We start from the raw sequence: 15771 nt of genomic DNA, 5'->3' as shown, positions 1-15771 counted from the left end.
AAAGAAGCTCAGGGACAGTGCTCAGACGCTGAGTTCAAGCCCCAGGACTGAAAAAAAAAAGCAGACTTCAGGAAAGGTCAATCTGTGTTTTGTAATTTTTTTGGTGGGGAGGAGGCTTGAACTCAAGGCTTTGGCACTGTCCCTGAGCTGTTTTGTTTTTTTGTTTTTTTTTTTTGCTCAAGGCTGGCACTCTACCACTTTGAGACACAGCACCACTTCCAGTTTTCTGGTGGTTAATCGGAGATAAGAGCCTCACAGTCCTGTCCTGTCTGGCTTTGAACTGCGATCCTCAAATTTCAGCCTTCGAAGTAGCTAGGAGTGAGCCATCAATGCCTAGCTTGTTTTTATAATTCTTAAAGAAGAACCAGCAACACATAAGTACGTTTGTAGATTCCAACCAAAATGGAAAAATAAAGCTGCTATTGAAGGGGAAATTAACATAGAAATAAAGATTCAAATGTCTCAGTAGAGACTATAAAAGTATGATCAGATTTACCTGTAAAAGGAGAGTATAAGCTTTCCACAGTTTGAAACAAAAAAGAAAACTTAAGAAGACAAGAGTATCAACTCCATTTAATCCTCACTTTCCTGAGGAGTTGCTGAGCTTTCACTAACAATAAACTGTGAGCTGTAAACCGGTTTAGTTGCTCTTCTAGCTGCCAAACTAGAACTAAAGAAGTCAGCAGGTAGAGAATAGGGAAGCTGTCAAGTCAAGCTGGCTCAAACAGTTGTGGTTTGCAGGCGGGGCCTACATCATCTCTTCCGTTCACATAAATGAGCAGGATGTAGAAACAGGATCCCAAACCATCCACTGCCTTAGACCAAAATATTTTGCTTTGATTTTCTAGTTGAATAAAATTGGGGCTTGGCAGGATCTGTGCTTAAGGTGAACTCAAGATTTTGTGATTTCCACTGAAGAAATCAGAATCTCACCCTGGTTCTACAGGCTTCTCTGATTTTATTGGAGAGAGAAGACAGAAATTGGACTGGCAAGGAAGACAATAACAGCAACAATAGCTAGTATTTGTTATCTATATGCTGCTCGTGCAATAAACATTAACCTCACTTAATTCTTACGACAAATAACTATGATTAGGGGCAGTTATGCCCTATTTTATAGATGAGAGAATTGAGGCATTAGAGAGGTTATTAGAGAGGTTAAAGAACAAGCCCAATGTCATTCAAACAATAAACAGAAGTAATTCAAATTCAGTATTCAAATCCAGGCTGACTCCAGAACTATGTGTACAGCCAATATGCTATACAGTCTCTTGTTGGCTGTAATGGTAACAGTACAGCATTCTGCATTTCAAACTGACAAAGTGTAAGGTAGTCAATATTATTTGTCAACTGTAAGAACCAGGTAACACTTAGAAGCCAAATTTAAGCAGAAAAAAACTCTGATGTCAGACAATCACGAGTCATGAAACAAATCCTAGCTCTTCCCATCTAAACTGGTAGACTTACCAAAAATGCCTCACTGAGCCTCAATTTCCCCTTCTGAGAAAAGGGTTCTCAGAAGCTGCCTCTGACTTTTATAGAAAGTGCAGCAGGGTGCCAGTGGCTCATACCTATAATTCTAGCTACTCCGGAGTCTGAGATTTGATGATTGTGGTTCAAAGCCAAACAGGGCAGAAAACCTCCCATAAGACTTATCTCCAAACTCAAAAACCAGAAGTGGAGTTCAAAGTGGTAGAGCGCTAGCCTTGAGCAAAAGAGCCCAGGGACAGTGCCCAGGCCCTGAGTTCAAGCCCCATGACTGACAAGAAAGAAAGGGAGAGAGAGAGAGAGAGAGAGAGAGAGAGAGAGAGAGAGAGAATATGCACAACTTAGCACATCCACCTCACTCTTGTGAGAGCTCCAACATGACCCTATCCACACAATACTTCCAATTACCACCCCATCTAAACTGTGCCAATACTCTCTATCCAACTATTTGCTATGAATCTGGTTATTTAGTATGTTTCTCCCTGCACTAGAATGTATTTTCCAGCAGAAAGTGGCCTCTGTCAACCTGCTTGCTACCATTTTTCCAGCATCTAGATCAGTGCTCAGCACATAGAAATACATAGAAAATATGATGAACAGATGAATTGTGTGTAATATTATTCATTCAATAAATATTACCAATAGGCACTGTATGAAAATCAGTGTTATCAATTCAACAAATGTATTTATTGGATATCTACACAGTATTAAACAAGATTTCGGATTGACAAGAAGTAAAAAAAAAAAAAAAAGCTTTATAAAGTCCAAAACAAACTGGACAGGTGAGAATAACCTTGAAAGATAGCAGGTCAGCTAAATGACACCCAGAAGGCAGCCACAGGATGCTCTTATAAGCAAGCACCACAGCTGGAGGGAAGAATAAATGCAAAGCCCTGAGGCATGGTGACTAGGCTCAGGCCCAGTTTGCCCATAGCCCTATGAACAAAGGGGAGAGTTGCACAAGATGAGGTCAGGTTCACAGAAAGGGGCCATATCACAAAGTAGCTTCTAAGCCACTAAAGGGGTTTCATTCTAAGTATGAGAGAGTGCTATTAGTGCCTCTTATCCTTTGCCCACTAGAATGTAGACTTCATGAGATCAAGGGTTTTGTTTAGTGCGTACCAGCTGCTCTGTAAGCATTTGCTGAATGAGTAGAAGATTATGGAAAGAGGAGTGATATGACCCCGTTTTGATTTTAAACATCATCCTGAGCATCATCCCTAGTAGAGTGGCAAGGGGCGGGGGTTGGAAGAGAGTCAACTCTGAACTGCTATTAGTTAAAACTTCTGTGATTACCTTCTGTGAGAGAAGGATGTGGTAGAATGGGGACAGAATTACAAGCAGTATTTGTGTAATGTATTTGAGAAGTGCCATGAAAGAGAAATGGGAGGAAAAAGCTGCTCTCTAAACTCTGAGGCCACTTGGTGTTTTTAAACAGGAAAAGGTCAGTGGGGAAGGATCACATAAATGACAATTAATGTCCTAAACCTTTGTGTGTACTTAACTTTTTTTTTTCCAGTCCTGGGGCTTGAACTCAGGGCCTGAGCACTGTCCCTGGCTTCTTTTTGCTCAAGGCTAGCACTCTGCCACTTGAGCCACAGCGCCACTTCTGGCCGTTTTCTGTATATGTGGTGCTGGGGAATCGAACTCAGAGCTTCATGTATATAAGACAAGGACTCTTGCCTCTAGGACATATCCCCAGCCCCGTACTCTAAACTATTAAAGACAAAACTATTACAAAAAATGAAAGAATGTTTTCCCTGTGGAAAGAAGAATAAAAAGAAACTCTAAAGCAGATACACAGTTTTGGAGAACGACTTAAAGGAAAAAACATCTTCCAAGTGAATGATGAAATGGTAACCTTGCTGTACAACATCTTAATAATAACTATATTTTTAAATTCTTTCTATAACTAAACATAACAACTGGTCTATAACTCCTCAAAGACTGGTAACATACCAATTCCACCTGAGATGTCACAGGGGGAATCCTGTTTACACTAATGCCCTGAGGGGTGGTAGACTGTCATGGAGAAAAGCCATTAGTCTATAAGGAGAAGAGCAGGTCACACAGAAGGAAAGAGTTCTAAACACTACTCCTTTCATATCTCCCAGATCTGCATCGGGTCACTAAAAACCACAATGAGTAAGTTCCCTACAACACAATTTCTACAACGATGACAATCTAAAAGAATGTTTTGACCAAAATAACCTGTGGCTATTTTCTGGTGTATTTCTATGTTTATGTACTAAAAAACAAAAAGGAAACCAAGTTTACAATGATCATTATTGACACAGGAAGTATAATATTTAAGGTTCAGAAAAACTGATCAATCTAGAACTAAATTCAAATATTTTAACTTTATAAGGCTTCTAAAACTTCATCTTAAAGAATCTGTGCATGCTGGGCACTGGTGGCTCACACACTCAAGAGACTGAGACTTGAAGGATCATGGTTCAGTCCTCAGCTCTGGGGGGAAAAAAAAAACTGTAAAAAAACTTAGGGCCTGAGCACTGTCTCTGGCTTCTTTTTGTTCAAGGCTAGCACTCCACCACTTGGGCCATAGCGCCACTTCTGGCTTTTTCTGTTTATGTGGTACTAAGGTATAGAACCCTAGGCTTCATACATGCTAGGCAAGCACTCTACTGCTAAGCCACATTCCCAGCCCCAAACTATAGTTGTTTTTTTTAAAGCAGACAAACAACACATTTCTTCTGTTTTTCTCTTTGATACATGTTTACTGTAGAAAACAAAAATTTGGTACTATTATTAGAACTTGAAATCTGGGCCTCTCACTTTCACTTGGCTTTTTGGTTAATTTCAGATAAGAATCTCTGGAATCAGTATGCCTGAGCATGGCTTTGAACCTCAATTCTCAGATCTCAGTCCCCTGAGTAGCTAAGATTATAAGTATAAACAACCCACATCCAGAAATGGCGGTAATTTTTATTTCAGTAGTTTTTTTTTAATTAAATATTTTATCTATTGTTATTATAAATGTAATGCACAGAAGTTACAAAAGTTTTATGTCAGGTAATGAGTACATTTCTTTTTTTGTTTTTGCTGGTCCTGGGGCTTGAACTCAGGGCCTAGGCATTGTCCCCAAGTCTCTCTGTGCTCAGGGCTAGCGCTCTACCACTTGAGCCACAGCACCACTTCTGGCCTTTTCTGTTTATGTGGAATTGAGGAATTGAACCTAGGGTTTCATGCATGCTATGTAAGCACTCTACCACTAAGCCACATTCCTAGCGCCCCCCTGGCCCCCTCCCCTTTTTTTTTTGCCAGTCCTAGGGCTTGGACTCAGGGCCTGAGCACTGTCCCTGGCTCCTTTTTGCTCACACTTTACCTCTTGAGCCACAGTACTACTTCCAGCCTTTTCTGTGTTTATGTGGTGCTAAGGAATCAAACCAGGGCTCATGCATGCAAGGCAAGCACTCTACCACTAATCCATATTCCCAGCCATCCCCCCATTTTTTAAACAAGCTTTTTCTTTTTTACTTTTTCTTTACAGTGCTGGTGACTGAACCCAGGACTCCATGCCAGCCAAGTATTCTACCACTGAGTCACACCCTCAGCCATGAGTACATTTCTTTTTGGACAATGGCACCCCTTCCCTCACTCTCTCCCTGTTATTTTCCTCCTCACATACAAGTTATATAGTTCATTTCCAACATAGTGTCCAGTAAGTACCACTGCAGCATTTGTTCATCTTTTGTCCTTCCATCTTTTAGTGATTTTTTAAAAAATCACCTTAAGACAAAAATTAAAATCACACATAATAGAGTGGCAATGTGGCTTAGCAATAGAGTGCTTGCCTAGCATGCACAAAGCCCTGGGTTCAATTCCTCAGCACCGCATACACAGAAAAGGCTGGAAGTGGTGCTGTGGCTCAAGAGGTAGAGTGCTAGCCTTGAGCAAAAAGAAGCCAGGGACAGTGCTCAGGCCAAGTCCAAACCCCAGGACTGGCAAAAGAAAAGAAAAAAAAATCACACATAATCTCACCATCTGCAAAGCATTTGAAGTCAACCCCTCAATAGTCATTTCTCAACAAATAGTGACTAAAACTCTGAAACATAAACAAGGTATCCAGAAGCAAATAAGACAAATAGTGACAAAAAAAACTTTGAGATACAATGAGATATCAAGAAACAATTAAGAAGGCTAGGCACCTGTGGGGCTAATGCCTGTAAACCTAGCTACTCAGGAGGCTGGGACCTGAGGATTGGGGTTCAAAGCTATCCTAGGCAGGAAATTCTGTGAGATTCTCATCTCTAATTACCCACCAGAAAACCATCTCCAATGGTGAAGCACTAGCCTTGAGCACAAAAGCTCAGAGATAGCACCCCTACACACACACACACACACACACACACACACACACACACACACACACACACAAACAAAGCAAGCAGAGGCAGGAAGAGATAGAACAGAACAGAAAGTAACGATACCTAAAGGAAAAATTAGACAAAACTCATGTACCTTTGAAATAGCAAGAAAAGGGAGCATTTGAAAACAGTTTAGAAAGAGAAAAAATGTAATCCTGTTATCTAAATAAGTAAAAACCATATCTATGTGTATATTTATATGTACAAACCAAAAGCAAACAAAGTGCACATACACACACACACACACACACGTATTTTTTTAAAGACAGATGTACCCATAGTTAAGGTTACAGCAAAAGAATTCCAAGCAAAATCCCTAATGGGAAGTTACGCACTTGTGCTTCAGGCCTATAATCAATCTGAGCTACTCAGAAGCTACTGAAAATGGAGGTTCAGAGCCAGCCTGGGCAGACAACTGAGAGACTCTTATCTCCAAACAAACAGCAAAAAAAGTCAGAAGTAGAGGTGTGTTTCAAGTGATCGAGCACCAGCTGTGACAGAGGAAATAGCTGAGTGAAAGCACAAGACCCTGTGCTGAACCTGTGTCTCAGTACAGAAGAAAAAAAAAACTTCTAAAGGAAAAAGATCACGGAACAAAGCTCAGAGAAGACTAGGTATGAGCTTCCAAGAGTCTTTTCTCAGTGGTATCATTTGGGATGCATTCTTTTTTTTTTACATTATTTTTACAGTACTGAGGAATGAGTACTTGAGTCACACCCCTAGTCCTTCTGCTTGCTTTTAGTGTGTTTTGCAGATAGGGGCTAACACTGACTTCCCTCAGATCTCAGCCTCCTGAGTAGCTAGTAGAGGCAGGAGCCACCTGTGCCTGGCTAGATTTCATTCTTTTAATGTCTGAATACTTCTGACGGGGGAAAAATGAGGGAGGGGGTAACAAGTTGAACAAGAAGTGTACTCACTGTCTCACATATGAAAATGTAACCCCTCTGTACTTCACTTTGACAGTAAAGGAAAAAAATATAAAAAAGCCATAAATATTAATAATAATACTTAAGCATTTTCTAAGATAGTGTTACCTAGAAGAACTCTGTGTGGTGCAGAAATGTTCTGTCTTCTTCAATATGTGACTAAGGTGACATGAAATGGAGCTAGTACAACACTGAGAGTGGTGGTACATACATACAACACCAGTACTCAAGGTCACAAGTTTGAGGTATTGCTGCACTAACTACATAGCAAGACCTTGTCTCAAGAAAAAAAAATAAAGAAAAGAAAAGAAATGGGGGGCTTGGAATGTGGCCTAGTGGTAGAGCACTTGCCTCGCATACATGGAGCCCTGGGTTCAATTCCTCAGCACCAAATACATAAGGGGGGGAAAAGCCAGAAGTGGTGCTGTGGCTCAAGATAGAGTGCTAGCCTTGAGCAAAAAGGAGCCAGGGACAGTGCTCAGGCCCTGAGTTCAAGTCCCAGGACTGGAAAAAAAAAGAAAAGAAATGGGGCTGGTACAACCTAGGGAGTATATTCAATATAACAGCTTTAAAAGATAAAGTACTTTGCTATTTAAAGACATAATTCACATAATAATGGTTTTAAGAAACTATTTTCTAGAAGCAGAGAATGCGTGTGTGTGTGTGTGTGTGTGCTTGTGCCCACACTAAGGCCTGAATTTAGGGCCTCATGCTCTCCCTTTGGCTGTTTTCCTCAAGACTGGTGCTCTACCACCTGACTGCCTGGCGCTCCACTTCTGCTCTTTTGCTGGTTAATTGGAGATCAGAATCTTAAAGATTTTTCTACCCAGGCTGGCTCTGAATCTCTATCCTCAAGACCTCAGCCTCCTGAGTAGCTAGAATTACAGGTGTGAGCCACCAGTGCCCTGGCTTTAAAAAACTATGTAAGCTAAGCAACACATATTATCATTTATTTGTCTTTTCTATTATGCTTCCCATAGGTAAAGGTAAAGAGGCCAGATACAGGTCTATCCCTAACAGACTGAAGCCATCCTCTGGTTTTCTAGCCAGCTTTCTAACAAGATAAGCATGCTATAAATGTCTTTAAGAGAGAAGTCCTCTATAGTAGGTGCTAACACACATATCTGGGTTGGGCTACTTAAAAGCTCTTCACATTGTGCTGGTTACTCTTGGGTCTAGATCTTGATAAAGGAGGATACTGTCAGAGCTTACTAATCTGGAACCCAACCAATTTACTCAAGGCCCTCTGAAAGAAGTTCTAAGTCCAATTTCCCCTCTCTCTTCTTCAAGAATCAACACCATCCCCAAAGTGATAGAGTGACTAGGAAAGACTGGCACTTTCATATCATTCCTATAGCCACCACTAGATTCCTAAAGAAAGAAATAAAAAGGAGCATCACAGACAACAACTCACTGGACCTGCTTGGATCTACATCAACACTGTCAAGCCAAGGTCAAAGCAGGACCAGTCTCCTGAGCTGAAGGAGTGAAAAGGCAAAGCCCAAACATTCTCTGACTTGCACCTCCCTCCTGCATCCAAGGACAACAGTGGCAACTCACTAGCTTGGTTAAGAACCTGGAAAACCAATTTTAAAAGAAATCACACAACCACCGATGTGTCTCAAAGATCTGTAAATCAATACATGTAAAAAAAGACTCTGCGAAAGTCATTCTTTCTGACTTGAGGAATCTGAGCTTTCACAGGAACCACGGATAATATTACTCTGATAGGGAGGATATTCTATTACAACACTCACATCACGAAATTCAAATATCCTAGGGCACAAACATGCTTTTAAGACTTTTTTTTTTTTTTTTTGCCAGTCCTGGGCCTTGGACTCAGGGCCTGAGCACTGTCCCTGGCTTCCTTTTGCTCAAGGCTAGCACTCTGCCACTTGAGCCACAGCGCCGCTTCTGGCCGTTTTCTGCATATGTGGTGCTGGGGAATCGAACCTAGGGCCTCGTGTATCCGAGGCAGGCACTCTTGCCACTAGGCTATATCCCCAGCCCTTAAGACTTTTAATGGTAGGAAAAAATAGACATTTCACCAGCTTTTCATATTTGATCAATTCCATTTATTTTATAGCTATAATTAATAAGTACTTGCTTCTGTGGCTCTATAGGTTTGGTTTTTGTTTTGTTTTGTTTTCAGTTGTGGGGCTTTAACTCTGGGCCTGGGCGCTGACCCTGAACCCTTTATTCTCAAGGGTAGTAGCACTGTACCATTTAGAGCCATAGCGCTGGCCTGAACCAAGATCCTCAGATCTCAGCCGCCTGCGTAGCTAGGATTACAGGTGTGAGCCACCAGCACTCGGCAATAAGGCTAGATCTTATTTTATATTTAATCCACATCTTAGAATAGATAGTCAAAAGAATTCTCAACTATGGCTCTAAAGATTAAGTTAGGAGGTTTCCTAGTATATGGTAAGAACAGTGAGAGGTCCTGGCTTGCCTAGTGTTTTTGCGCACTACCTTACTCCCAAGTTCTTTCACACAGGTAACAATTCTGCTGCAGGCCAATCATGTCAACTCACCTGTAGTCAACTTCTTTAGCTCTAACACTTCCAATAAGAATTAACCTCAATGTTGGGTGCCAATGGCTCATACCTATAATCCTACTCAGAAGGTTGAGATCTAGAGGATCTCAGTTTTAAGTTGGCCCAGGCAGAAAAATCATGAGACTCCATTTCTTAAAAAAAAAAAAAAGTAGGGCTGGGGATATGGCCTAGTGGCAAGAGAGCTTGCCTCATATACATGAGGCCCTGGGTTCAATTCCCCAGCACCACATATACAGAAAACGGCCAGAAGTGGCGCTGTGGCTCAAGTGGCAGAGTGCTAGCCTTGAGCAAAAGGAAGCCAGGGACAGTGCTCAGGCCGAGTTCAAGGCCCAGGACTGGCCAAAAAAAAAAAAAGTACACACACAGAAAAAAAAAACATGGTTGGAGGCATGGCTCAAGTAGTAAAGCACTACCAAGCAAGCGACCTGAGCATGTTTCAAGGCCCTGAATCCAAATCCAGTACCAAAGGGAAATAAAAAGTAAACCTCAGAACCCATTTTTTTTTTTAAATATGTGGTCCAGGAAGAAATGTAACTGATAATGGTGGAACTCCTTCCCTAAGTACACATGCAGGTAAGGACATGCTTCAAAGGTTCTTTGGACTGAAGAATAAATGTAATATGGTTTGTGAGTGATACAACAGAATATATGTCATCTAATAACCACTTATATGCCACTGAGAAAATTTTACACACTTGTAAAATTTACTTGTTTTTATGTCCCTTCCTACCCGCAGCTATTCAAAGAGAGAAAAGAACATAAAGAAAAAAAATCTCACTGTAGCAAAGACTGAAGAGATTGAGAGTGACTATAAAACCTTTCCTTTAAAATTAAACATCATGTCACACATTTCCCACAACACTTCCATGACATACTGGGGAGATGACTGAGTAAGAACAGAGGAGGGAACACAAAAAATGTCCAGTCCTATACCAGAGCTGTCTTACAATAATGTCCTAATTGTGACTGACTCACAAGTGAGAACTCAGGGCTCAGGGCTCAGGCCCTGAGTTCAAGCCCCAGGACTGGCAAAAAAAAGAAAAGAATCTCACGAACATTTCTACTTGGAGTTGGCTTTGAACCATGATCCTCAGATTTAACATCCTAGGTAACTAGGATTATAGGTATCAGCCATCAGCTCCCAGCTTCTGTTCCATTTCTACACGTAACTGAATTTCTAAGCACAGACACAGTTTATTCTTGTTTTTAAAGATGCTAGTAGAAATAGTAATGCATGGAACAATTAAGTCATATTAAAGGCAAATGTAAATACATATGTGTGTGTTAAGGCAAGAGGATCAAGCCTCCTGGACCATACACAAGATCCTGTCTCAAAAGACAAAACAAGGGCTAGGAATGTGGCTTAGTAGTAGAGTGCTTGCCTAGCATGAAGCCCTGGGTTGGATTCCTCAGTACCACATACTGTGGCTCAAGTGTTAGTATTAGAGTGCTAGCCCTGAGCACAGAGAGGCTCAAGGTCAGGCTCCAAGCCCTGAGTTCAAGCCCCAGGACTGGCAAAAAAAAGACAAAAGCAACAAGCTGGGCACTGATGGCTCACAACTGCAATCCTAGCTACTTAGGAGGCTGAGATCTAAGGATCACAGTTCAAAGCCAGCCCAGGCAGGAAAGTCTGTCAGATTCCTATCTCCAATTAACCACTAGAAAACTAGAAGTGGTGCTGTGGCTCTAAATGGTACAGTGCTAGCCTTGAGCAAAAGAGCTCGGGGACAGTGCCCAGGCCCCAAGTTCAAGCCCCATGGCCAAAAAGAAAGACAAACAACAAAAACCTAAAGATTTTAAAAGAATTTAGATGTCAAGGAAAAGTAGACAAATAGCTGGGAAATATTCACAACATTCAGGGTTTTTTTTTTCCCCAAAACAAATTACATTTCACAGGCATCAGGAAAGGAAGTATGACCTTTCTAACACTTGACTGTTCAAATCCTTGCTCTCTGCACTAAGTAGACACAAACACTCACATATTCTTCTGCCAACCTAACTCCAGATCCAGATCCACCATCAGGTGTACATTTAAGTGCCTATAGCTCATTCGTTTATAGTCCTAGGCGCTATACAGTGTTGCACATTGCCAATATATTCTACACAACATGAACAAGTATACCCAGGAGACCTCAAATTCACTGGCTGACTCAATATTTGGAAGGGCCAATAGCAGGCCATTTTCTCCCCACAGGGTGTTGTTTTCCATTTTGAAGCTATGCTTCAAGAAACACAAGTGTTTCACAAGGAGCTGGGAGACACAAGATTGATGGCTGGAAAACAAAATCAGAGCAGGACAGTAGACAAGCTCAAGGACTAGTCAGTAAACATGATACAACTACACGCACCCTGCAGGGTAAACAAGCCAGCTTTTAACTCCCACCAAGTTAGAAGAATAATTACCCATTTCAGCAGGATGCTTGCCTGCCTCTTGGACTACTGATTTATTGCATGGACTTTTTGGCACCCAGGAAAGCTAAGATCAGACCAAAACAGAACGGCAATCAATGATTTCATTTGTCCCTTCCTCTCCCCACCAACCCCCACAGCTTCCACACCCTTTCGATCTAACAAGCTAGAGAAAGCAACTGTCCAAATGCTTCCAGTCAAACAGTGACAGATGCAAAAGGAGAATGGACAGCTTGTTTTACTAACAGTGGACCCATGCAAGAAGCAGGCACAGGCTTTTATGCCTGGAAGAGCTGGATTAGCATGCTTTAATGATACACAAGCCTATACAGAAAGAGAACCCTGCTCAGGACCAAGAAGCACACCATCACACCAGAAGCTCTCACTTGAAGTTGATGTTGTCCTAGGGTTCTGGCCAAAGCAAACTAAACTACTGTCGCTCCTCATTTCCCCAAAGGAAGGGCAGAGAAAAAAGTGGAAATCGATTTAGTAAGTGCTGAAAACAATGAGAAGAGGAACGCGGAAAATAATCTAAAATTCTCTCTAGTGAAGTTCTCAATCTATACCTTTGGAGCAACAATTCCACTTCTACTTCTACTTCTCCTGTTGATACTTTTTCACAAGAACACAAATCCTGAACTACAATATATATGTATTACTGTTCATGCTAACAAAAAGGAAATAACAAATGTTCATAAAGAGGAGAATTATAGTACTTAAAACTGATGGGTGCCAGTGGCTTATGCCAGTAACACTTTATACTCAGGAGGCTGAGATCCGAGGATCACTGTTCAAAGCCAACCTGGGGAAGGAAAGTCTGTGATGAGATTCTTACCTCCAATTAACTACCACAAAAGCCAGAAGTGGAGCTGCGGCTCAAGTGGTAGAGTGCTGACTTGAACAAAAACAAGCTCAGGGGCAGGACCTAGGCCCTGAGTTCAAGCCCCAGGATTGGCAGGTGTGCACAGCCATACACGCATGTGCAGGCACACACAGTATTTAAACTGGAGCTGCTACACAATATTGATAATTCTCATAAGCCTGAGTTTAAAACACAAAAATCACAATACAGTATTTTGTATTTCTCCTAACTTCAAAACATTCAAAATCTTAAAACATATTGCTTCAAGATGCATATATGAAACAAAATTATAGCCAAAAAGAATACAAGTGAAATGATAAACAATTCAGAAGAGGGATGTGGTTCAGGAAGGGGCACCCCTGCTGGCTTCCACAAGGGAAGTAATACTCTATTTCTTAAGCTAAGTGACATATAAATATCGACTAGTCATTTTTTATATCTTATATTTGAGAGTGTGCTAATAATATTCAAAATAAAGAGAGAACTTCACAATGCTCCCTAATAGAGCATAAGACTTCAAAGCAACAGAATCAACTCTGTTTAGAGGTGACAAAAAGAACACCTCTAGGCACTTCTCTGGGCTGACTGAGTAAAACCAGCTTTGCAGGTTATCTAAAACACCACTGTCCCCATAGAGTTGAAAACTGTCTTGGCAATAGAGAAACAGGTAAGACCCCCAAACCCAGAAGTATTTTGTCCATGGAAGGAAAAATCCCAAGATTCGAACAAACAGAAGAATGGGCTGAATTTAGGAACAAGGCGGTTCTTTTATGGAGCCCCTGGAGGGGCTGGAAGACTCCGTGATCAGTTTCTAGAGGGGAGGAGGGGATGAAAAAATACACTTGAGGTGTGCAATAGAACCCCCAAACTGAGAGCACCGAGTCCCAGGAGAATGTGATGTGAAGCACAGATCAATGTGTGCACTGAAGCCTCAAGGGTTAGTGCACTGGGATTTATCTGAAAGAGGTGACAACTGAGTTTGGCACATGCTGAGTATGTTGGGAAATAATAATATCAAAAGCTATCTGTACCACATCTGCTTAACATATGTACAGCCAACGGGCAGCAAGGCAGGAAAAAGTGTGACTTGCTGGGGGAAACTGACCGTCTGGAAGGCCAGCCAGGGAAGGCCCTGGGCCGCATCCAGGAGGCCCGGCTTGCTCGAGAGGGGAAGAGGGTGGTCCCGGCCCAGGCAGAAGGTGGGGCTGCCGGGAGAGGGTGGGTCCCCGCGGCCACTGTCCTGGGAGGCCAGGCTGGAGCCAAGCCCAGCGCGGGATGGCGGGGTGGAGGGACCTGGGGCGGGGACGCCTCCCCCCCGTTCCGCGAGGGGCCCGGGAGCGGTGGGGAGGCAGGGGCCTAAGGCGGGCTCAGCCAGCCCCGCGGGCGCGGCGTCCCCCCCGCCCGCCGCCGGGGCCCCCCGCCCGCCCGCCCGGCCGCCGGCCCCGCGGCTCACCTGGGCACGCAGCTGGACGAGCTCCGGTCCACCTCCCAGGTGGCGTACAGGTTCATCTGCACCGGGGCGGGGGTGCGGCCTGGCCCCGGACCGCCGGGAGCCGCGGAGCCCGAGGCCACCGCGACGGCCATGGAGGTGGAGGTGGACGAGGACGAGGAGGAGGCAGCCGCCGCCGAGGTGGACGAGGACGACGAGGTGGCCTGGGCCACCTTGGGGGGCGTCGGCTGCTGAGGCGGCGGCTGCTGCGGCGGCGGCGGCTGCTGCTGCGGGGACTGGGCGACCCCCGAGCCCCGCTGGCCGCTGCCGCCCCCGGCGCCTCCGGGACCACCGCCCGTCCCTCCGCGTTCCGCCATGGTCCCGGCCAGGGGTCGGGGAGCGCGGGGCTTACGCGCGCTGCGGGCCGCCGAGCGGCTCCAGGCGTCCCCCGCGGCGGCGGCGGCGGCGGCGCCGGCGGCTCGGCGTCTCCTCAGCCCGCCCGGCGAAGCGCGAGCCGCCAGCGAGTCTGCACGCACGCGCGGGGCCTCGCGCTGCGCGGTCCTCGCGCTCGCCCGCCGCTGCCTGTTGCGGCCCGCGCGGCCCAGACACTGGGTGGGCGTGTCCGGGGCGCAAGGGCCCGCGGCCCCGCCCCGCCCGGGCGCCGAGGGGCGGGGCCTGCGCCGCGCCGCGCCGCGCCGCGCCCGCCGCCCTGGGGGCACGCTTCCCCGCGGTCTCGAGCCGGCTGCGGCCCGGCCAGCCTGCGGGGCGGGGGTCAGGGCGCCGCTCTGCCCCCCCTTCCTGCCCTCCCCCGCTCCCCGTCAGGCAGCCGCAGCCCCGCCGGCGGAAACCCCGCTTTTCCGGGGCGCGGCCCCGGCCGGGAGGAGCCTGCGGCGGGAGCGCGCTTGGCCCCGGGGAGCTGCTGAGCACCGCGCGCTCGGGGGCGGCTCCCCCACCGCCCGTCCCCGCGCGGCCACGCGGGCTTTTTCACCCTGACGGGCAGAGAGCAAGCAGTCCTTGGACGGCAACCACCGCAGGCGGGCGCTGGGGGCTTGCGAGGCCCCGCCCCCGGGGGTGGGCAGGGGTGAATTCTCAAGCTGCGCTCTGGGACGCCCACAGACACCCTTTTTCCTCTTCTGTGCCTCCCCCGCCCCACAAAACACCTTCACTGCCAACTCCCAGGGTGCCTTGGTGTTGTCTCCATTTCTAAAGTTCATCCTCCCCAGGACCCGGCTGGAAGCTCCTCTAACACCCAAGCCCACACCGACCCCCAGTGGCTTCTTGGACCAGGGAGATCTGGAGAAAGCAAGCCCTCCCCTACCTCCCACATCTAGCCCTGGTGTGGCTTGAACCCAGGGTCTTGCAACAGTTTAGATTTTGATCCATGTTTTCTCATAAAGATTGGGGCTTTCTGCCACGGGGTCATGAGGAAGGAAGGCCTGACCTGGCCTACTTCCCCTGCCCACTGTTACTTCCGAAGCCCGGCCAGGGAGCTAAGCTGGCTATTTTTATTCCCCAAGGACAACGTGGTAAGGTCATCCAGGCCTCGAGGTACTTCCCCCAGTGCCTTCCCACAGAGGGGGGTAGGGATGGTAAGTCACAGTGGGCACAGCTTTGGCTCTTCACTGGGGTCCCACTTCAACACCTTTGGAAAGGCCTGCTCTGGTCACTGTAGCAGCCTAGTTGTAGGAAGACACTATGTTAGTCTTTTCTC

At 45.5% G+C, this 15771-nt stretch overlaps 1 protein-coding gene across 3 annotated transcripts in view; it reads right to left on the bottom strand.

The window, feature by feature from the left end:
- The window catches only part of Pacs1 (phosphofurin acidic cluster sorting protein 1), a 122237-nt gene extending 107564 nt beyond the window's left edge, over positions 1-14673 (bottom strand). For 2 of the 3 annotated variants that reach the window (XR_007213035.1, XM_048360896.1), the window contains exon 1: positions 14085-14614. Coding sequence is in view for 2 of the 3 variants with exons in the window: in XM_048360896.1 (XP_048216853.1) it covers positions 14085-14437 (353 nt within the window). In the remaining variant the exon portion in view is untranslated. Of the gene's footprint in view, positions 1-14084 lie in introns of all 3 variants that reach the window. The other variant, XM_048360897.1, reaches the window with a different exon arrangement.
- Positions 14674-15771: the final 1098 nt, after the last annotated feature.

This window comes from Perognathus longimembris, chromosome 13, assembly GCF_023159225.1.
Source record: "Perognathus longimembris pacificus isolate PPM17 chromosome 13, ASM2315922v1, whole genome shotgun sequence".
NCBI classification, from domain to species: domain Eukaryota; kingdom Metazoa; phylum Chordata; class Mammalia; order Rodentia; family Heteromyidae; genus Perognathus; species Perognathus longimembris.
Note: the sequence above shows the minus strand (reverse complement) of the source record. Positions and strands in the feature narration are given on the sequence as shown.